The sequence below is a fragment of the Netta rufina genome, assembly GCF_964035555.1.
Source record: "Netta rufina genome assembly, chromosome: 1".
Taxonomy (NCBI): domain Eukaryota; kingdom Metazoa; phylum Chordata; class Aves; order Anseriformes; family Anatidae; genus Netta; species Netta rufina.
Genome location: NC_140123.1, coordinates 29,563,339 through 29,587,622, shown reverse-complemented (window position 1 = coordinate 29,587,622; position 24,284 = coordinate 29,563,339). Strand labels below are relative to the sequence as shown.

General features: G+C 39.6%; 1 protein-coding gene across 1 annotated transcript; it reads right to left on the bottom strand.

Annotated features, from left to right (window-relative positions):
• Positions 1 to 1,087: 1,087 nt before the first annotated feature.
• On the bottom strand, positions 1,088 to 21,437 carry SUCLA2 (succinate-CoA ligase ADP-forming subunit beta). The gene is made up of 11 exons (XM_084305883.1): positions 21,289 to 21,437; positions 19,386 to 19,569; positions 10,589 to 10,688; positions 10,227 to 10,389; positions 7,392 to 7,520; positions 6,827 to 6,965; positions 6,357 to 6,518; positions 6,133 to 6,275; positions 3,898 to 4,018; positions 3,493 to 3,581; positions 1,088 to 1,906 (listed from the first exon to the last, which is right to left on the bottom strand). Exons 1-11 carry the CDS (start codon positions 21,373 to 21,375, stop codon positions 1,832 to 1,834), a joined length of 1,392 nt encoding a protein of 463 aa, XP_084162009.1. The 5' UTR covers positions 21,376 to 21,437; the 3' UTR covers positions 1,088 to 1,831.
• Positions 21,438 to 24,284: the final 2,847 nt, after the last annotated feature.

Genomic DNA, 24,284 nt, shown 5'->3' with positions numbered 1-24,284 from the left:
ACACACTATAAATGAATTAGTCTCAAAATTATTCAGCGATTAAGAAGTCTATTCAAACTAATTCTCTACAAATCCATTCAAGGCCATTGAATAAAAGCAACCCTGTGCATACCTACAAGGCCAGTTTAGCATGCAGGATTGAGAGCGCACAGTATCTGTTGGGAGTGACCAACTAGCACTGAAAATAATCTAGTTTAAGTTCAGAATGAACTTAACTTCTGCTAATTTTCTTTACTATTGCCAAAAAGCTACTGAAATACACAGGTTTCATATCGCCCTACCTCAAAATTGAGGTACGATTGTAAATTTCTCCACTTTTCACATATCCCTTTTAAGTCTTTAGTTCATGCTTATCAGAGAAGGAATCACAGAATGGTTTAGGTTGGAAGGGACCTTATACAACCATCTAATTCCAATCCCCCTACCACGGGCAGGGACACCTCCCACTAGACCAGGTTGCTCAAAGCCCCATCCAATCCAACTCTAAACACTTCTGACGATAGGACACCAACAGCTTCTCTGGCCAAACTGTTCCAATGTCTCACCATTCTCATAGTAAAGAGTTTCTTCCTCATATTCAGTCTAAACCTACCCTCCTTCACTTTAAAACAACTGCTCTTGTCCTGTCACTGCAGGACTTGGTAAAGAGTTTCTCCACCTGCTTTATAAAGGGTTTGCCATTTTGAAATCTCACGGTAAACAAGTTCATTATTTCCTGATAAAAACACCGTCCTTAGCCAAGAAAATGTTGTTTAAACAACAACAGTCTAAAAAAATACAAACAATGAGTAACAGTTTCCAAACTCAATATTAAATAAGCAGTAAATGTATCACCAGACAAGTTTCAAGCTGTACACAATGCCAAAATCAACAGCATTTTAAGGTGACAAAAACTACTTCCACATAAGTTCACATTTTTAACACATAATACAGTTTCAAGGTAAAAAAAAAAAAAAAAAAAAAAAAAGAGCATGTGCTATTACAAATTTATTTCTAAAAGCTTTTAACCTTGCTACCTTTAAATCATGGTCTAATCCATGGATTTATGCAACTGATCAAAAGGAGGAAAAAAAGAAAAAGACAGTAGAAGTTTTGGGAGACATTTTATTCATGTACAATTTTATCAGCAATGTACAATAAACATTCTAATTCTCTATATATTTCATCTCCTTGAAATTTGGTAAATGCTTGTTCATATATAAAACTACACAATGCTTTTTTTTGTTTTGTAAAGACCTGAAATCGTGAAAATCTAAGTGCTACAGTATACTTTGTAGTGATTAAACACGTTGTCCAGAAGAGTAACCAGCCACTTCAGTGAAGCACTTCTAAAAATGTTTCTGATCAAGCCCAAATGCACCTGTTCATAAATAATGATTTGTTTGCTCAAGTCCGTTACACCACTAAGTACAACTGTCTCCAATATAAAATACCGTTTCAATACATTTCTCCGCATGGACAACTAGATAATCTAGTCATATTTATTTTTAACCAAGGCTAATACAAATTTACAAGAAAAGTAACTTCAGAATTTATTCATAATTATTATCTTTCAACCAGAAGCTTTACTTTGGACAATGCAAAAGTATGTTGCAAGTGACATTCTGCAGCAGAAGCTGGAGGTTTGAGAACAGCTAAGAAGGACTAAATATCAGCAATACACACTTTTACAAGAACTCTGCCCACTCTGAATGTTAACATCAAAGACCAGGTACTTCAGTTTGTGCGCCTGTCGAACAATCAAAGCCTCCACACAAAAAAAAAAGAAAAATATCCCACAGAACACAGTATTTCAGAGAACATACTAGACACTGGCATGACATTTCTCAGATCAAATCGGCAACTGAAATTTAACATCCACCTGAGCTTGTTTTGCTAAGGTTACAATTTCAGAGAGTTTCACCACCTGAAAAAGAAAACAAAGATTTAATTTCAAAATACTTCTACCTTGAATGAGTTGGAACAAATCTCTTTGAATTAAGCAGTGCCAGACAACAGCCTAAATATTGTGTGCAAACTGATTTAGCCTAGTGTTTCTTAACCATTTTTAATTGAAAGATCGGTCAAATCTCTTGGAAAAGATACCGTGATTAAACAATGTCTGGCTCTTATTTACAACCAAATAAATATCATACTAAAACACTACTTTTAAAGTAGCATTTAAAGTTTTTAATTTTACATACCACCTTCTTTTGGATTGGGAAGGGGAAGGGAGAGCACTGGCATCCCACTCACAAGAGATTTTATGTATCCAGAGGCTTTTCCTCCTGTATGTTTTTGTTGCAGGCATTTCTGGATCATATTTTGACACCCTATGGAGCCTAGACTTCTCTTGCATAACCTCTGTGAATTAATTCCTGCCTAGGAATTACACCCTCTTGTTTTTTGAAGATTAAGATTCTTCATCTTCACTGTTGCTACACATTTGTAGTATTTTTTCTTTTCCACGTTACCTAACTTCAAACTCATCTAAAATCCTAGTTTGCCAGAATCATTTACACACAGCTAGTGAATATTTAGGTGGAAAAAAAATGTATTTATTCACAACTTTTAGCATCATTGGTTACAGTTACTGCTTTGAATGCTCAGCTTATTGCACTGACCCATCCTCATACATTTGTTTATCCCACCCATTGCATCACCTTCCTTAAATCTGTTTAAGGAATTACCTAAGGACAATAAGCACAAACAAATGGAACCCTCGCAAAAAGTGCTTCTCCAGGCACAGGTGATTTAAGGTTACAAAACTAAGTCCAACATTTGAATGGCTCTATTTTTCAACTAACAAAACATCAACAGCTTTAAAAAAAATATATTACATAGATGAGATGCAGTTTAAGAACCTTTACGTACTCTTAGGGAGGATTTCCAAGAACCAAATCAAAGCTTTGTAACCAAGCAGGACTCAACACTATCCCATAAAACAGAGGGCTGCAATGTCAGGTTCAGCAAGTTCTTACTCCAAACAATCCCAAGCTTCAGGAGCTTCAACCCCAAGAAGCAAAAATCATAACCAACCTGTCTGAGCATCTAATTACTTTATGAAACAACAGGGCGATCAACTATGTTTGGTTTTAATCACACATATTGAAATACAGTGCTCTATCAAATGAAGTGTTACATTTTTCAGCTACCTGAATTTAAGAATTTCATTTCAATTAATAAAGCTAATCTCTTTGCCATTTCCCTGCCAAGGAAGGTGACCGACATGGCCATTTACCTGTCTTATTTTTCAAACCTTTTCTTTTCCTTAAACCTGCTTTTCAGGAAAAAAAGACCAAATACAAAAAAAAAATGGGGGCATAATAGCTCCTGACATCACAGGTGTTCTTACAAAATCTACTTTTACTGATTTGTAAAACATTTGCTTGCAGCCCTGATAATAACTGGCACTGATTTATCCTAGGCTACCTTTAGTTCGCTGAAAGGAGTTTGAACCTTTTAATAGTACCTAACAGATACTGAAAAGGATATTCACACCAGCTCTCTTACCATTTTAGCAGCTTCATCCAAGTCATCACATGCAAGGATTTTGAGGCCACTTGCTGTTATTAAAGCTTTGGCATCATCAACTCGTGTACCTTAAGAAACAGACAAAATGCATCTCTTACTGAATAGTGCACTACTATTTCCAGAGCATGCTCATATTTTTTAAAAAACCTGTTCCAAAAGTAAGCTAGTGGATAACTCTAGAAGACAACTACTTTAGAAGTTAGAAAAGTGAGAAATCTCTTTTTATTAACTAGCCAATCCTCATCATCTAAATTCTAAGTTTGCCTTATTTTTCCATAGCCTTCAGCTTACTACACAATAAATACTTGCTAAGAAACAGAGAAGCTCAAGAACATTTGTCAATACAGACAGAAAGATGTTTACCATGTACTGAAACACACTCACCTTGCAATCGTACCACAATGGGTATTTTTAGGTCCAAATCCTTCACTGCCATAACAATACCTTGTGCTATCACATCACATCGCATAATGCCACCAAAAATATTTACCAGAATAGCCAGTACCTGCAGAATCAATAACAATACTCGTATTAAAAGTGGCCAGAAGCATTTCAACTAAAAGCACCACTCACAGCCTTTCAACCAAAGGAAAATTCAAGCTCTGTAAGTGTAGTAAGGGACTCAGCTCAAGAAAGGGAGTGGCTGCGTTCTGGAGAACATTGGCAACAAAAGCACGGTTCTATAGTCACAAACTTTACTTCAGGAAATACAGTTACTTCAGGAAAATGCTATTTCAAAAATCCCTAACCCAGGAAATTTCCATGTTGTCCTTCAATCCAGCACAAGTTTGCGGGCAACAGCTGGTTCCCTTACTTGAGAAGACATATTTTCTGTATAAACTTATCACCACACGTTATTTCAGAATATTCTGAGCATGACTTCAAAGCATGATTGATAAGGAGGGACATTTTTCTTCGAGCAAATCAAACAAAATAGTTTCAATTCACATGCGTTTCTCCCACTAATACCTCAGTGTACTGGAGAAACCACACTGAACAACACAAAAAGCTTTTAAAAATCATGCACTGTTTATACAGTTTACCTAAAAGCTAGCCCATATAGAGGTGGATATCTGAAGCGTGTTTTATTCAGAAGGACTAAGCCTGAGTTAAGTGAAAGACTTTTCCTACTTAAGTAGCAGAAAGAAGTGCTGAAAAGATTGCAGTCCATGGTGAAAGATGGAAAAGAAAAAACGATCAGAAGACAGCCTTGGAGGACAGAAGAAATTTAACAAAACATTAATGTGCAGCTCGTAATACACAGTAGTTGTGTTCTCATTATCTTTCAATCAGACTAGCTCATCTGCGTGACATTTTTCTTGTTCCTCCAACTAACTGGGCTGAAGTAACCTAGACTGGAACCCCAGAAGGCTGTCCCAACACTCCCTGAACAGGACCCAGCCAGGCTGCACTCCATACCACCAGTGGGAACCAGGAATTCCCCAGCTACCTCTGTTTTTTTTTTCTTAACTTAAACAGCAAGCAGCTCAAGGAAGGCTGGAATGAAAAGATATTAATAAGTGGATTTGGAAAGCCTTTGTCTATGCATCAGCAGAAAATTGACATTGCAAGAACTCCCTGATCAACATTCCCCACACCCAGCTCTTTCTAGTTTCTCCTCCTTTTCTTTCTCCTTAACTCAGATGCTCCTTGCCTATGTTCCTCACTTTTTCCTCAGTTTGCTGGAAACAGGCTAAGCCAGAACACTCTAGGAGAGTGTGTCAGACACTACATTTCATCAATAATCTTTCCAAAGGGAAAGAGGCTGAGATCTTCTGTAAAACAATTCTCTGTTTCTGGCCTTTTTCAAGGAGGATCAAGTGGTACATTAAATTCTGGTGCAAGAGTAGCACACTAGGGCCCGCAGTGCACTCCCACCTTTTCTGGTTACCTCATTCTTAGGTTTTTTTTTTTTCATTGCTGTTCCATACTTTTTTTTTTTTTCTTTGAAGTCCTAAACTGCCATCCAGTTCCCATAGAATCAACCCCATGTAGAGTATCAAGTCAGTCTTCACACTGTCCTTCTAGGACAGCAAAGTTCCTTCTCTGGTTTCAACCAACTTATTTTCTTAATCATGTTCAAACACCTCTGAGAAACTTCAGATGGGATAAATTATCCTCTTGGCCCCTCCAAGTCTATTACGAAGTTACTTTATCTTACGCTATGTAGAATTAGTACTTTAGAAATTTGTTTGTGCACAGCACAAAGAATATTTATCTCTAAAACTATGTGCAAAACAGCTGCAAAACTAGCACAAAAGAGAAAAAATGGAAATCCATCTGAATACTGGTTTCTGTTTAAACAGCACGCGTGGGCAGTTTGACACTCATAGAATCTCTGGAAAGATTCAAATACAGCTGTAATTTCAACCAGAGGACACAAAACTGCCTAGTCAGTACTAAGCTAAATTATTTTTAAAAAAAGGAGAAAAAGACTTCAACGGGTTTAGAAACGTTCTCCATTTGCACCAAGATTTAGCTAACACCTCAATTTTCTTCCCTTTTTAATTTTATGCTTACAAAAACGTGCTTTCTGCAAAACATGCACTAAGAATCGTATTTCAAAGCGTAGCCTATTTTGCCCCTCTATAGTCCCTTATTATTCAAGTCTTCCCTCACCTTTTTATCAGAGGTAATAAGCTTAAAGGCTTCTGTCACTTGCTGCACCGTAGCACCACCACCAACATCAAGGAAGTTTGCTGGAGTCCCACCGTGAAGTTTAATTATATCCATTGTGGCCATAGCTAAACCAGCACCGTTGACTATAAGAGAATAAAAATAACATTTAGGACATCACTTTATAAATCCACTAAGTCATCTAAAATTCATTAAACAGAACCTACCTAAACAGCCTATGTTTCCATCCAATCCTATGTAGTTGAGATCTGCTTTTGCAGCATCCCTGTCTCTTTGATCTTCCTGTGTCCAGTCTTGCATATCAAAGATTTTCTTCTGACGATAGGCTGAATTACTGTCAAAGTTTATCTTGGCATCCATACACATCACTGAAGGGAAAAAAGTTAAAAAGAAAGTCATTTCACGTCGTTACTGCTAGAATAATACCTCAAATGCTACACAGACATGTTAAAGCATGTTACATCAGACTTGCAATTATACAGAGCAATGAAAAACAGCTGTGTACTCTGCTTAGATTCTCAGATTTTATTAAATTTACTTTTCAACACACCACGTAAATGCCCAGACCTCCTGCTGTATACAGCTGCAGTTTTAGCTGAAACTCATTGCAAACTAACTCAGATTTACAAAAATGCCAAGCTGTTACAAGAAGAATATGAAATAAAAGAAACATTACCAACTCCTGATGCATCTTCCACCATAGGATTGATTTCTATCATGGTAGCATCATATTTCAGAAAGAGGTTATATAATTTGATCATGTTTTCAGCCGCTTCATCCACTAGATTAGGAGGAAATCCCATTTTTTGGGCTAGCTGAAAGTAAAAGATTGGTTATCAGCTAACTGATGTTGATTTTTTGATTTACAGTTACAAACTAGCAATCTCCCACTAACTATTATTTCAGTATCAACTGAATATGTAGATACAGAACCTCTCCTGTCTTCCAGGAAAGAAGTAAATCTCAGGTTTGAAGATTAGTTTCGATATAAAACACTGCACTTATCCTAAAAGAGCCAGTAAAAAGTTGTCACTTTATGCTTTTACACAGCTATATAAAGCACTGCCATGCGGAGTTGGATTTACACTGACTATCAAACTGAAAATACTTAAATAACTCCTTCAAATCCGTTTCAAAATGGTTTAAGACAACTCAGCAGGCTGAACACATGTACACTTCATAAGATTTAGAAACAACACTCCCATCCTCGCTAATGTGTACTTTTCCACATTAACAATTACCCTAACAGCTTGCTCCTTTTTTATGCCTTCTACTATATCAATGGGTTCCTTAATTATCGCATCAGGATTCTCTGCAGCAACATCTTCAATATTAACGCCACCCTGAGAACTGCCTATCAGCACGGGACCCTAGAAAAGGAAAAAAAAAAAAAAAGCGTAAATAATTTTATACCACACAATTGAAAGTTAGTTCTTCACATAATGTACTGTACAACAATGAAACCCTGTTGTTAGCTGGGAATATTTGGATTTGGGCATTTTACTTGCATGCTTTTACTGAAAAGAATGCTACTATCTTTTCTATTCAGTACGTCTATATAAACAACTTTTAATAATACTTTCTAAATTGTAAGGTGTGTCTTGAGCCCCATTTCTTTTAACATGGAAAACTTTTTTTTTGTATATACCATAGCAACTGAGCAATTAGCATAGACATACTAAATTTTAATAGAAAGATTCAACTTAGTAATTACATGCATTTTATGTTCTAGGTTGTCACCAAAGAACAGCCTTATCTCCCCCTTCTCCACTCACCCCTACACAAACACACATCGAATGGTAGAATGAACGAGTGCCTGGCATACTCCAAGGACAAATCTAGAGCTGCAGAATCTAGTGATAAATTACAGTAAACTATTCCTGTTCAGTAGGATCAGAGAGCTCAGTAATGATAGCCATGGATGAAAATTAGTCAAGGAGCTCTGAGAAAACAGTACTCAATCATTCAATAACACAAGAAACTAAGAAAATGAAATTGGTAACATTTGTAGAAGCTTCTCTGCTTTGTTGTTGTTGTTTTGTTTGTTTTCTCTGCTGAATCTCAAGGAAAACATCAAGGACTCACTACCACGACACCTAGAAATCACTGCCTGTGGGAACAGTCCTCCTGTTTACTCCAAAGACACAGTCATATAATGTCAACTAACTTCCCTTATCACCATCCATGCATGTGTTATGACAGCTGGTGTATTACGGAAGCATTGCCTATTAGCACAGGTCTTAAACACTAAAAAGCCTTCTATCTGCTGACAGTTAATTACTGAAAACAAGATGCTGGTTCAGAGAACGTACTTAATAACCACGCTACTCCCCTCCCATCACCATCCTTCCAAAAGCAAACATGCAGACAGTGAGTTATCCTACATCAAACAGCAAGGTTCAGCACAAAGAGTACCTCTGGATATTCGTATCCTGAGCAGTCAGGAAGCTACAAACACTTCACAAAAATAACAGCATTCCACAGAACTGACCAAAGCGAACAGTTCTGGGACATAAGAAGTCTTGCCCCTATTGCTAAATAATGCCTGAGACATCATATTCCACTTTCAATTACCTTAAAAGCTTTCTTACCCATTTTAAACAAAAGGGTTTGTAGTAATATCAAATACTATGCCACGTGCTAGTTAACCTTTCTGAAAGCTAGTTCCTCCTCATCAGCTTTCTATATTAGTTACAGCAATTAGAAGTACTTCCAAAAGGAAGACTTAAAAAGTCAACAGTAAAAACAAAGAACATCCCTACCAAAAAACAATAATCCACATAATTATGCTTAACATAATCCAGTAAGATTTTTTTTTAAATGCAAGAGCAAGTCAGGAAAATACATTTGAATTCTCTCCTGAAACTGCTTAAATCAGTTACAGTAATTTTTTCTTACTTCCATAAGGATGTTTCTTTGGGTAGTACAACATTTTACAATCACAAAATCCAGACATTTGCAGTATTTCAATGCCACCTTGTGGTGAGTCTGGGAGGCATACTGTAACGTTTTGGATCTTCCAAACTTTTGTACAGTACAACAGAATGTAGGTGTTCAGGTCACTTAACTGTCCTAAACCCAACACAAGAGATACTTTTCTTGTTAGAAACACTACAAATGAAGAGGCGGGAACAAATACAATACTAAACTCCAAATTTTTCAAGAAAAATATGACTAGTTTCCTCCACAGAAAGTTATTTCATACTCAAACCAGATGTGCTCCTCAAATGACCAAGATCCATGCTTCCACAAACTCCTAAGCATCTGGATAGACCAAACTCAGTTCATAGAGCTTCAGAAATAACTGTTCCCTGCTTTAACCTGGCTTTTTTATTTAGCAATTCATGTTCTGTTCTTCTTAAATGGAACACTAGTCTGTCAGGTAATACATTGACAGAGCTCAGTAACTGGGTTTGTATTGTAGCCTAAAAAAACTACATACCCAAACACACAGAATGGGAAAGCCGAGGAGACTACAGTTTTCATCACCCTGAAAGCTGTGAAGACAGACCTCAAATCCCCAACTTTCTTACCAGTTCCTGAAGAGTAATGGAGTAAGAAAGCTACCACCACTCTCAAAATTGAGGGACCCACCTGTGCATCCCTAAGAATCTTAATACACTGGTGAATACAGATGCTTAATTTATCCAGAATTATTGGCTCTTCCAAAACACTTTTACTTATCTTGTTCCCAACACCCTTAAATAGCATGTAGGTGTACATGCACAGCTTTATCTTTAAATTAAACTCTGGTAGATAAGTGCAAATTTTAAAACCAAAATTAAAAGGACCCTTCGTTCCACCCACCTCCCTTCAACCGTATGACTTTGAGATTCAGATGAGGCTGCCAATACTCCTCCATTATAATTTAAATTTAAATCGTAGCATAACATTTTTAAAGCATATAAAACACTAAGACAACTATATAGCTAGACATACTATGAAATGTAATTTAGCTCAAGTATTTTTCTGATTTTCAAATGCAAGCAACCGGTACAGCCAACTTTTTTTTTTTTTTTTTTAAAACATATCTATAACAATTCAATTAGTTGACTTCTATTTCTAATATTACTCACTTGAAACGACCTTTCCATTGTTATTGCAAAGTAGTATTCTCTCCTGGGATATCTGCGTTCACAGATAAATACTTGATTGCATATCCTGCCCTTCTCTCCTGTCTGCTTGGTAAACAGCTTCTTACCAATCATTTTGGAGGAGATATCTTTTGCTTCTTCTGGGCTAGAATAAAAGAAGCTCAGAATGTGACAAAAACTCTTGGCAAAACAGAAGTAGCATTAAGAAAATCTTACCTAATTTCTATTACTTTTAAGGTTAATCATTAAAACAATTTTAAACTAGGCAACAGGTTCAATTCATTATGTGAAAGTGAAGTTTTTCCACTTGGTTGGATAATTTAGAAAGTTTAGAAAGAACTTACGAAAAAACTATTTTCACTCCACCTTTGAGGCCACCTTCAAAAGTTCCTTTTCCTCTACCACCAGCTAAAACCTGTGCTTTGACCACAAGATCCTTTGAACCTGGAATGAAAGAAAACCCAAAATTTGTCATCTGCAACTACTAAAATGAATTGTCCCAGTTAGAATAATAAAGGCTGCTTTCATTTTATCCCTTCCTCCAAAACACAAATGTGAATTCAAAGACTGGAACATAACTCACAAAGGTTCTTCCAAAAACCCATAAATTGCAGCTGTAGGCTGTTCTGTGAACAAACCTTGGTGAGTTAGTATTCAAAAAATACCCTTCCTCTTTGAGTATTTTGATTTTTTTTAATATGTTTGAATCCCAAATGATTAAGCCCTCAGTAAGTAATGGTTAGTATCTCCCAGACCATTAACGAGATGACATCACACATCTGAGGAATCATAATCCAATATTTTCCTCAATTAAGTATAAATACCTTATGTCTATAGCCATCACCTTCTCAGCAATGTTACGCAACTATGGCACTTACCCAAGTTAACTCGCAGGTGCACCATGGCTTCCATTCAGCAGAGCACTGCTGCATAAGCTTGAGTGCCCTGCAGAAGTCAAAGGCCTAAGCAAAGCCACTATTTTTCTCAGAGCAGCCAAGGTCTTTTAGTTGCCTTAAACTGTTTTAAAATTCCTCTCCAAAATATTCCTGTAGGTAAGGCAGGCTATGCATTTGGGTTTAAAAAAGTAAAATCTGCAAATAGAATCATGATCAACTGGGATATTCTGCAGTGTCGTTGAAAGACAAAAAAAAAAAAAAAAAAAAAATCAAGCAATTTAAGATGATAAAGGAAGAAAAACAAAGCCTGATGTGAGATATTATTTAACTCCAATCACACTGAATACACTGCAGAATGCAGCTAGACTGCAGGATGCAAGGGCTGCCCGTTCACATTTGTGTGACACATCTCATCTTCTTTCATGCCACAGTTAGCTGAGCCACTCTAGTCTTTTCAGAGACTCTGGTCTCTGAATTTAACAACTGATATGAGGCTCTCTGGCACAAGCATGAAGTTTATAAACATGCAAGCGTACGTTGATTTATCATGGTCTGTTATCTAATTCTGCTCCTGAAGACAACTTTTTGTTATAACTACTGAGTACTGGCAATCAAGTTGTGCTTTATAGAGGGCATGTGAAACAAGATATTGGCATTTTTTATTCATGAGACCAACCTTTATGCAAGGACTTTAAGTACAAAGCTAGCTTGCTTTAAGAAACGTTATGCATCACATACAAGATCATAGTTGCTTCATGGATAAATTAAAGCCATACACTAGCTTAAAAAGTTCTCTTTGAACACCATTTACCCTTGTAGAAACAAACCTATAGAAACAAAATCTGGACAAGTATGATTTCTGAGTGGTAGTAAAAAAAAAAACAGGGGGGCAAAACTTTCGCTGTGAAGTGAAATTTACTCACAGGCACGCTCTTTGTAGTAATTACATCCTAGCAATGAAGACTAGAATCTGAACAGGTCAGAACTAAATGCCAACTAAAGCTCTGATAAGACCTTAAGTGGAACATTATATTTAGCTCTAGGCAGGACCATAAAAGTAATTTTCAATTGTAAAGACTGGTTAATAGGATGATCACTGAAATAAAGAGCTTCCCTTACAAGAAGAAACTGAAAGAGCTTGGCATTTTTTAAACCTAGGAAAGGAGAACAAGGCGGGAACATGATTATTGTCCTTAGCCATACCTGGTGAGGAACAGAGAAAGAAAAAGCATCTACAAATATATAAATATTTTGTATCACACTCACTGCCAACTGAAAACAAATGCCACCTACCAAGGGAAGTCAATTTTTAAAAGATGCAAGAAAAAAGAGTTTCTTACACAGAAGACAGTGAAGCCTGCCAGTAGACACGAAGGCAGAATGAGATTCCAAAAGCAGCCAGCAGAGATGTTCCCTCAAATATTCTGAAGACAACAATTAAGGATGCTGGGGAAAACTGAAGAGCACAGACTGCAGAAAATAGCCTCACAATCTCCCTAACTAGCATGTTCTTTTGGCACCATACGAGGCAAAACACTGGGCTACAGTACATACAGAACATACACAGGAGCACCACTGGCCTGCTCCCAAGGGGTATTTCTTACAAGAGTTTAAGTAGTATGAATGGCAACACACAAAGACACCTGAAAAAAGCCTGCAAGAAACAACTTGAACCTTTTCACCACTGACTGTGGTCATAATAAAGCTGTCATTGGAGTATCCTTCATGGAGAGCATGCAACAATTTGTGGCATTACACGAGCAGCATATTCATTATTTGTAATTTGTTTTCCTACATCACTGCAAGCAAACTAGCTGCTTGATTGCATCAACACACAAAACTTCAAGGGTTATTTGACCAGCTATGTTCACAGGCAATTAAGTTTCACAGATGTTTCTAAAACAAAAGCACAGATAACATGTCCTGAGAAAACCTTAACCTGACCCATGCAAGAAGTCCGTTGTTCAGTGAACATGGTTTTCCTACAGCTCCTATTTAAAGCGGCCCTAAAACTACCGAGGATGGAAATGTTTGGTCACAGACCTCATCTGTAGTGTTGCAGCTGCAGCGCTACCACAGGTTCTGCCACAGCAGAGGACTGCTGAGCATGCAGGGCGCTGGAACAAACCAACAAACCTTCAGTACAGCCAGGGTGTCAGGGAAGCAAGCTGCAGAGGTAAGTGAGCTACGGCAGCGATGTACAAAACCCAGAACTGGTGCTTGGTAAGAGCTGCATTTCTGTATTAACAGCAGTTAGCACTAAAACCATACGTAAGCAAGCAGGAAACAGTCAGGAAATGTTTACAATAATTAGAGTAGACACCAATTAGAAGAACAGGTGCCTGAAATCAGAAAACAGAGTCAGCATCTGTTCAGGACATCTTCAACAACGGTTTATTAACCAGACAGTGATAAAGAGTGACACGACCAGGAAACTTCCTGATCTTTATTTCTAGAAATAATGATATTTATTGATTGGAAGCAGTAACTTCTGATTCCACCACCTACGCTTTCCAGCTGGGTGAAAGGTCCCTGTCTCCACACACACATGCGCTGATGATCTAAGTACAACACAATCTTATGATAAAGCTTATTAAGAGGCAAGAAAGCTTGTTGTTATCTTGGAGGTTTCCTGTGCAAGAAGGAAGTCTGATGATTAGGGCACACAACCTGAATGAAAATGTTCTGCTTTACAGGTTTCCATTCTCACTTTTGTCAAATCATTCTCACTGCCACTTCTCTGTGCCCAACATTCACCGTGGTGGCAGCACTGCTTTCCACTCATCATGAACACCTCCATGATTACACACGCTTAATGTGTTCTGACAAAACAGGGAAAACAGTAAGAGGCAGTGATAGGCTAATAACACAAGTGACAATCAAGTTCTCAACTGCAAACTTACCCTAGGAAAGAAAGGGATTCAAATCTTTGCCTCAGTGACTCTGTATTTAAAAGTGTTTAGTTCCAGGCTAAATCTTTCTCCATTTATAATGCAAAGCAATCCTTTCTTGTTGCATGGGTATAATAAAAATTCTAAGTTTAGACAATCGTGTTGTATTTACTGGAATTAGGGAAGGAGAAGATAGGCTTGTAACCAATAATGTGTTATTAACAGTGAAGTCTCATAAACAGTACGCCAAACCTAACTCTGCCCACACATGCAGACACTTCAAATTATACCATGGCTTGTTAATAAGCATAGCTGCTTACAACACAACTTCAAAATTATTATTTTTTAGCCTTGGAAACATTCAAGTTAGAGGAATCACCGCAAGCAAGAGTCTGTTTATCGAAATAATTATGTGCCAACTCTTCCTAAGTCAGGAGAGCAAACAAGACGTTTCACACCTACTACAAATTATTTTCTACACAAATGGATCCTGACATTAATCGACTGCATCAAGTTTTTCATCAACTTGCAAGACAGGCTTGGCAGTAGCTTAATTTAAGCAATTAAAATACAGCAGTCAAAATCTGAACCTGCTGGTTAGATGAGTTAGTTGAATCACTCAAGTATTACCAACAGCATGCTTCAATACAGGAACTTTAACGGAGTGAAGTGCTACAGAAGAAAGCAAAGGATGAAGCAAAACATAAGCTTTGGATGCCAAAAAGCGAGAAAATATTGGTTTCTAGACAACAACTGCTGGTTATCTACAGACTATGACCAGGTAACTAGGATCCTAATCAAGAAAACTGCTTAGCACTCTTACCAAATCTGACCACTAGAGCTGTTGTATTTGAACACCTGGAGGATTTCTGTACAAGTTTTCTACCTAAGAGCATGATCCATGTCCTACAGCGTAGGAATAACTCTCTGGAGCTTCAGACAAACTAAAACACATTATTTTTACTAGATTTTAGTTTCTGATTAAACAGAGCCTGAGATCAAAAGAATTATCTATAGACCTACCCACATTTATGCATTACTTTTTGTAGGTTTAAGCAATAGACAGCAAAATAAAATACAAATATTGAAAAGAACTTAAAGCTCTGAAAAGAAACATCTATTAATCAGAGAAATGTCATTAGGAAGACAGCCCTGCCAGTCACTTCAGTCATTCTGTGGAAGACCTACCAAAAGAGATCACTCCTTATAAACCACAATGATAAAGACACCAACTAGACCTCAAGTTGCAATGGCAATTTAATAGTTAATAACAGCAGGAACAGGAAAAACTCTACTGCTTCCAATTTCCTTCCAGTAACTCAGGTGTGGGTAAGTGGAATGTCATACACTAGGTTTCTTACCATCTCCACTTCCATACAGCTTACTTTATTAAACTAAAATTTGGAAGTCTGCCACATCCATGAAGCCATGGGATTCACTACCTTAAAATCCTACAACACCACAGGAACCAACACTACCAAAGCTGCCTCAAGACACATCTCTCATTTCAGCATGAATGGAAATAGACGTGTTCCATGAAAGAAAAGAAGCTTTTCTGTGGGCGTGCAACACAAAAAACTGTTACCAGAGGAAGGAGTTAGGAAGCATCAACCTTTCAATTACCACAATGCATAAACTTCCACATGCACTGTGTGTTTTCTAAGAGCGTGCTCTGCTGAGCTATCTGCTATCACACTGGTGAAACATCTGTTCTGCAAGGAGCAGTCTTTAGGTTTGTTAGTCATGTTTTTGACGCACGTATCGGCTCCTAAAGCAGCACCAGTAAAAGTGTTAGCTGGGATGCACACGCAGGCTGAGTAAACTCCAAGGCAGTCGTCAAGACATACTACAGTGTTGGATCAATACTCTACAACAGAAGTTACTCACGTTTTCAAAATTTAAGTGAGACACTCACATGAACAGCCACATATTGCAAAGCCCACAAATGACTAAAAATATTTCACCGATTTAAAAAAAAAGACTTTAAAGACTGCATCAGATACCAGTCTTCTCAGTTCTGAATAAAACACGCCCTTTCAGTGGCACAAATGAGAGGTGGAGGTCTTGAATGGAAGCAGTGAAACACTGAGGGGGAAATTAACAGTGATGTTTACAGGAGGTCCAAACTTGTTCCCAGTGTCTGAATTACTTAGTAATTACTTTGAAGGAACGTAGTTCCATGAAACAGTACATGGTAACAATTCCCTTGAAGTGGGATAGAGGGCAATTTCTAAGGAAAAGCTTCTTGATAAGTAATAAATCCCAGTAACTCTCCACAGAGAGAAAAAAAAAAAAAAAAAAAGAAGAAAAAGCTACATGCAAAGCAATGCTTTAGTAGTGTCCAACTTTCCTATGATACAACAAACAGCATTCTAAAAAAAGAGAAGGAATAATCAGTTGCAAAGACCAGCCAGAACGAAAATCTGAGTTGAAAAAGCACTTTAAGAAATTCAACACCTGCAGCAAAGAAATCAAATTTTGAAAAATAGCAACAAAAATTGATTTTTAGTTTCCTTAAAATTCAAACCATTAAGTGATCTGGTGTCATTGCTTAAAAGTTGCCCACAGCGTCCAATTTCATTTCACTTTCCTTTAAGAATATTAGAAAACTGTCATAGGGAAGAGAACAACGAATCTCAAGTCCTCTATTTTATTCCACTTACGTTTTAGAATTACCTCACATATGGGTAAACAATTTGCTCTATTTAGGACACTTCGGTCTTCATCAGAAAAAAAAAAAAAAAAAAAAAAAACATTCAGTACAAGGAAAGCTGGGCAGAAGGAGGATAAACAAACAACCTTTCTTCCTTCCAGACCATTTCAGCTCACTTCGGACCTCAAGCTACGTATAGCTTAGAATAAAATTCTAACAAATCCATTATTTTTGTTATTTAAAGATGTATGACGTGCTCCTCTTACTCAGCTCTACAACAAATGGCAACATTAGTGTAGGGTAGTATGCCTCAGCTTGATTCTAGTTATCTTGCAGTGACAATAACCCCTGGGATGGTTAAAGTTTGGCTGTATTCATACGACTGATTTAGCTATACGCACAGACAAATTAGGATAATCTCTTAATAAAAAGCATTTGTTATGCTCTAAATGGGTAGAAATAACTCTAATTACCATTAGAAGTCACCCATTTCTAACTGGAGTGAGGCATCTGCAAAAGGAAACAAATCCAGAGCCAAGCTGAAGTTGACAGAGAGCAGATTTCTGACTAAAGGTTATCAGGAGCGCGTGGATCTGCACCAGAAAGACAGAGCGAGCGGTGTCACCAGCTATCTCTGTAATGGGTTAGACAAACACTTGAAAAAAGTTTGACACACAAAGAGAAGCAAAAAAGAATCCCCTATCTACCAGGACAACTCTTACACAACAAAAACAAACAATGAACAGGTGGACAAAAAAGTGAGTTTTTTCATTCTAGAGATTTAGGGGTTTTTAAGTACATACTAAGTGAAAGGCAGAGGGAAATGGCTACAATAACACAGAAAACCAAAACACTGGAGCAAAGGATAGCCTGCCGTATTCAGAATGAGCTCTGGACAATGCCTGAGGAAAGACCCAAAATCCCAGGCTTCTTCAGTCTTAGCTGTTTTGGGAAGTCTTCCCTCTCTTATCTCTCTTACCAAACAAAGCCACAGTGCCAAAGATACACCAACTTAAAGGAAGTACACGACTGACAACCAGAAGCTCTGAACTCCTTCATTCTTGTTTACTAAATGGTGCTACCTGATACACTTCACAACCTTATTCTCCTGACCCCTAAGGAACTGCAGAGTCACAGATGCCAGATAACAGGCATACCTGGGAAGCCACATGGGCGAGCCTGAGCTATAACCTAGCAATTAACTACAGACATACCTACTTGGCTACACGTTTCCTCCCTGAACAAGGAGCAAAATAAAGGAATCCTGACCTGTGAGCTCGCCAGCTGTCAAAAAACTCAGGCAAAGGTCGTCTTATTTGCCGGTAGCAGGACTTCTGTGCAGGTACTAACGTAAGCAGAGGGTTATGCCCTACTTGTGAAGTTTAGGTGACTCCAAAGGCTGTTCTCACTGAAGTTGAGGGACTGGGATTTAAACAATTCTCAAAATAGCTGGAAAGGAATTGTTTTAAGATGTTTCCTTCATGACGATAAAGTCACAATTGTGTATCAGTTCCTCTCGACAAGGAACAAGACAGATGACAGGCAGAAAATACTTTAATTTCTGGGACATCAGATCTGAAGCTAATTCCTCTCTACATAAAGCAGCACAACTTGCTCTAGGAAAATATCTTTTTTTCAGATGTTATTTCTTGCATTAAATCTATACATGAAACAGAAACGAATCTAACAAAACATGTAACCTCAGGAATCACTCACTACAAATTTATCCACTTGGAGGAGAAATGAGGCACTTGCATATAGGAGTAGAATACACGTATGACAAAAAAGTAACATCCTCTTTTAAAACAGTGTGAAAAGCTTAATATATTTGGGGGTGAACCTCTAAACTTAAAATAAAAAGGTAGCGTTGATGCTGCAAATGATAGCAGACTTCTACATTATAGCTAAATTAAACATTACATTTTTACTGCAAAAGCAAAGGAGATTGAATGTTTCTTCCATCAACAAGCCAGGAATTCAGCACTAACTACAGGCTGCCAAAGTCCTCCCCTCCCATGTGAAGTAGCTGCATCCTGACAGAAAAGCATATCCTCAAAGGAATAGGATTTAACCTTTCTGCAGCCTAGTAACATAGTAAACGTCCACTGCATCTTCAGCTTTATAGGAGATTTTGAACTACAAAAGCCTCATCTATAACCAACTACGAAGCTCTTCACAGAAGATTCCCTCTAACCTGACTTGAGAGCGAAAATAAATTTGGGATTTGCACAGTCTGTTACTCAAAAGAAGCCTAGGTGGTTGTATGAATCTAAACTAATACATTCCTTCCAAACAAGACTCACAAGTTTCAGGCAAAATATCTTCGGCATTTATGATGGTAACTGAAATACATGTCCATAGCCTTCAACGAAAGTAGGGTTAGAAAATTCCCCATTGCAGTTTCGGGGACACAGTTCAGCTTTATAAACCAGTCTCTATGCACAGAGCATCATTAAAACTGACACTAAAGTGATTTCACTGTGTGCTTATGCACTTAAACTTTAGAAAATTTTGCGTTAGGAAAACATCAGACTCTAAAGTCTCATATCTGCAAGAAAGTTGCTCCATAGGAAAGCCTGTCTCTTGAAGAGAAGCTGTATTCACAACTCCAAGAAATGTCTTACCAGGAAAGACAGAAAAAGTAGTTACACCTTGTATCAATCCCATGCCTATATTGTATGCGTTCTCTTTAATGTTATACCTATTTCTTTTGCTATTTTGTAAGCTTCATCCGGTGTCCGGGCAACTACTCCATGTGGAACAGAAATACCAGCCTCCTGCAACAGTCCCATGCTCAAGTATTCATGTAGTGACAGCTTCCTCTGTTGCTGCTGTTGCACCTGAAAGCCATGATTATTGAGTATTCCCGGACCTCCACCAAGAATCTGAAAGAAAAAAAAAAAAAAAAAAAAAACAAAGAACAAAAATAAAACAAAGAACATGACTGTATTACGAAAAGCTGCTGCTTAGGTTTAAAAAAACGTCAACGTATTAAACAAGTACAGTTAAGTGTATCAATGTAAACATCTTATACTTCTTGTATGTTATTTTCCATATTAACCATTCGTGGGAGGCCTGTTACAGAGTCTTGAGGGGTTTTATTGGGGACAATGGGGAAGAGCTGGGGAGGTTGCTAGCTGTGGCAAGGGTTGGCAGGGTTAAAAATGTGAACTTAATGCTATAAGGCATTAAGTATTTTAAGGAATATATCTGCAGGGAAAAGAACCTTAAGCAAGTCTGAAAGCATAAAAGGACAGAGAAAAGCATGCAGAATAGGTTTATTCTACAATTTCGGTTAACTATCTCCTTCTGCCAAACTAAAAACTAAGCCCTGGGTAGGAGGGGCATTGGAAACACCAACTTCAGCAGTTGAAAATAGCGAATTAAATTTGCTACACGCTATTCTGCCTTCATATGATTATCACGAAACAGAGAAAACTAGGCACAACCAGTTAGATACAAACATCAACCCCCAGTCAGAGGGTTGCCAAAGATAACCAACTTTTCAAATGCTAGGTAAAAGACAACTGGCCTAATATACAATCTGGGAAATCCCAATGTGGAGTGAGCCTGAATTTTTGAACAGCTGATGTACAGGACCCCCAAGAACTTCTGACTACTTACTGTCTATAACACAGTCCTGGGAGAAACCAGATTTTGATGGTAAAACATCAGAAGCAGTACTACATAAGAAATGCATTTTTAAAAGAGCTACTCACACAGTTTCAGAAGACACAGATTTCCAAAGAGTAGCTTGTAAAGTAATTGTACTTCATAACAAAAAAGCTTGCAACCACAGAAGTCAAAAACACTGGCAGCATTTTGTATGTTTCAATACAGGAGAAAACCTTAACTTTATGCACATAGCGCAGCAAATTTGCAATTTATGTACATAACTGACAGGTTCAAGGTGAAAAGCCTTTAAAAATTACTTAGGTTCAGGCAAAATTTTGCTTTTGATTGGTTAGTAAGTAGCGTTGGCAGAAGCACCACGTCAATAGGTGTGCATCTGGGCGTTTCAAACAGCCTGAGTCGTGAAAACTGGGTTTTCAGCAGACCCACAGACGCCAGGAGGACCTCCCTGTGGCATTTGGGGGCAGCCTAAGCCTAAACCCCGAGGATTGCTGCAGCTCCCAGGCAGCTCCTTCCCTTGGCAGGCAACCCGAGGGCGAGGCGCTGGCGGCGTAACACGAGAGGGGAGCTCGGGGCGACCTTCCTCGGGGTGAGCAAGGAGAAGCAGGTCCCGCGGGGCTTACCGTGGTTGTTTTTTTTTCGTTTGTTTGTTTGTTTGTTTGTTTTTTAAGGGGTTATGAAAGCAGGCGGCTCGCTGACACGGCGTTTAGAGGAAGCTGAGGGGTCACCCCGGCACCGCCCGAGCAGGGAAGGGCATTTCCCAAGCGATTTACCCAAAAACCTGAGGAAAACAAAGCCCAGGGGAGGGAAGAAAAAGCAACCAAGAGGGGGAGGAAAAACCCTGTGGAGAACGAGAAGGACGCGAGCCTCTGAGTCTGAGGGGACGCGCGGGCAGCCAGCCCCGCCACAGAGCCACCCCAGGGCCCGGCTGCCGCCCTCCCGGCCCCGTCCCCGTGCCCTCCAGCCGCTACCTTGGCCGTGGCGGTGCCCAGGGTGGCGCGGAGCCCGCTGCCCCTCAGCCCGGCCGCCGCCCGGCTGCGGATGATGGAGGCCGCCATGGCGGAGCCCCCTCGCCCTCAGCTGCCCCCCCCTCCCCCGGAGCCCCGCAGCGCGCATGCGCCGCCCGCGGGCCGGGGAGGAGGCGGAAGGAGGCTCCCGGGCCCTCCATGGCGACCGCGCGGGGAGGGCGGGAGGCGGGGCTCCATGGCCCGCGGGGGGGAAGGGGACGGGGAAATGGCGGTGCTGCCGCCTGGCGGGGTGGACTGAGGGAGGATGAGGTTTCTAGCCCTCGTTCCCAGACCTCCTCTTCACCAAGGATTTAAAAAATAAATAAATATAGTTTATGTTTGGTTATTTGTTTGTTTGTTTTCCCACAGGGATCGTTAAAAAGGGTTATAATTCCCACCCCGCATCCTGACCTCCTCACAGAACCACAGAACCATTAAAGTTGGAAAAGCCCTCCAAGATGTCCTGCTCTAACCATCCCCCTACCACCACCATCACCTACCAAACCATGTCCCCAAGCACCACGTCCAACCTCTCCTTGAACACCCCCAGGGACGGTGACTCCACCACCTCCCTGGGCAACCCGTCCCAGTGCCTGACTGCTCTTTCTGAGCAGAAATGTCTCCTCATTGCCAACCTGAACCTCTCCTGGCACAACTTGAGGCCATTCCCTCTGGTCCTATCACTGGTTACCTGTGAGAAGAAGCCAAGCCATCTACAGCAGTCCGCAGATCCACCATGCTCTGGGCAGCCCTCAGCACACCAAAACTCCCCTCAGTCACCCACCTTCCCAAGCATATCGGGCACCAAGCATGGCCCAAAACACAGATGTTTAAACACAGTCCTCTGCTCTGTGCTCATGCCAAAATGGCAACGTGCTTCCCTTCACCTCGGCAGGCACAACTGCAGCGACCTTCTGCAGTATGCACCTTCCCAGAGACCTGCTGTGGGGTAGCAGGATTTTCCTGCTACAGTTCAAAATAATCATTATTATGGTTATTCTATCTGAAGATATTTTTTCCTTATTTGATGGTGTCTTCATGCAATACATCAAATACACCAATTATTAAATTGAAGACCTACCTGAAATGAAATTGTAGGGAGCTGGGGGTCAGTCTCTTCTTGCAGGTAACCAGTGACAGGACTAGAGGGAATGGCCTCAAGTTGTGCGGGGGGAGGTTCAGGTTGGCAATGAGGAGACATTTCTGCTCAGAAAGAGCAGTCAGGCTCTGGGATGGGTTGCCCAGGGAGGTGGTGGAGTCACCGTCCCTGGGGGTATTCAAGGAGAGGTTGGACATGGTGCTTGGGGACATGGTTTAGTGGGTGACACTGGTGGTAGGGGATGGTTGGATCTTGTGATCTTGGAGGGCTTTTCTAACCTTAATGATTCTGTGACTCAGTATTTACACATTTTTATTTTGAAACCCGTCTTTAATTCCCTAGCATTCCAGACTTTGTACCTGACACCAAATTAATTTCTGCCTCGTGCAGCTTACAGCTGGGTCTGTGCTTTTACAAATTTGCTTGTATATGTTTACTGTCCTTGGATTATTTTACTAACAAGCTTTTGATGGAGACAGAACCCTCTGCAGAACCCAGTGAATAAACCTTGTGAGTCACAGGGAGACAAAACTTCTTCTTTAAGGGAAAACATTTCTTAGGAAATAAAATTAATGTTTAAGAAAACATTAATTCCAGGAAACCAAAGTGAGAAATGTCCTCTGTTAACAGTAAAGGACAGTAATAAGGAAAAATGCAGTTATTTCCATGCATTGTGAATGCCAAAGCTAAATCTTATCTCAGGGAATGCTATGACTTCTGTATGAATGAATGCTATGAGTTTTGTAACTGGAATTACCCACTAACCAGACAGGTTGCATTTTTTCTTCTGAAACTGAAAGTGCACAATAATAGTTTTTATTTAGGCAAGTATCGCAAAAGACAGAGTAGCAATAGCTTCTGGTCCTCTGCTGTCTGCATATAGTGTTACTGTTATCTGTTAGCATTGTGGTGAACTCCCCAGAGCGCTGAGGTCTGCACCTCTTATGTTCAGACATTCAAGGCATGAGCATGTCATTGAACCTGTAAGGAGCTACAAAATTTTGATATGCCATCCAAAGTTTTTCAAAACAGTGAACAAAATCTGAGACATTTCCTTGGCAAATGACTTGCCTTTACCAAGGGAAAAAGTACTTAGTGTCCTTTCACCACCAAAATAACCAAAAAACAGGCTTGCCTGTGGCTCTGTGTGAGAAACAACAGTTGTTTGTTTGGTTGGTTGGTTGGTTGGTTTGTTTGTTTTGCTGATTCTGCAACTGCTTGTCTTGTTTTTCTTAGCCATCCTCCTTATTTTGGGACAGTGAGACCTTCCACTGTCCCCTTATCTACTTAACATACCCCCCACTGTTATGCCTGCACAATCACTTTCAAATATGCAAGGTTAGTAGAACTTTCTACTGCAAAAACACAACTTTAATTCTGGTATCTGTCACAGGCCATTTCTTGTGTGTCATATATTTCCCTATATTAAACATCAGGAAATCTTACAACTCTGGGAGACTTTCTGAAATGACCCTCCCCACAGAAAGGGGAAGAAGAGCATGCAACAAAGTTTACAGAGACAATGTAATGGGGTTTGGCAAAACTTAAAACCTGAAACCGAGAAGCCCAAAGGTACAGTTCAGAGACCAGTACTGGTCAACAGAGCAGGCTGAGTGAGGTGATCCTTCCTTTTAGCTCAGCACTGGTGAGGCCACACCTGAAGTAGTGTCTGGTTCTGGGTTCCACAGTGCAAGAGAGGCCTGGACATACTGGAAAGGGTTCTTTGTAGGGCCACCAAGATGACAAAGAGACTGGAGCACCTCTCCCGTGAGCAGAGGCCAGGAGGGCTGGGACTGCTCAGCCTGGAGAAGAGGAGGCTCAGGGGGATCTCACCCAGGGCTGTGAATCCCCACAGGGAGGG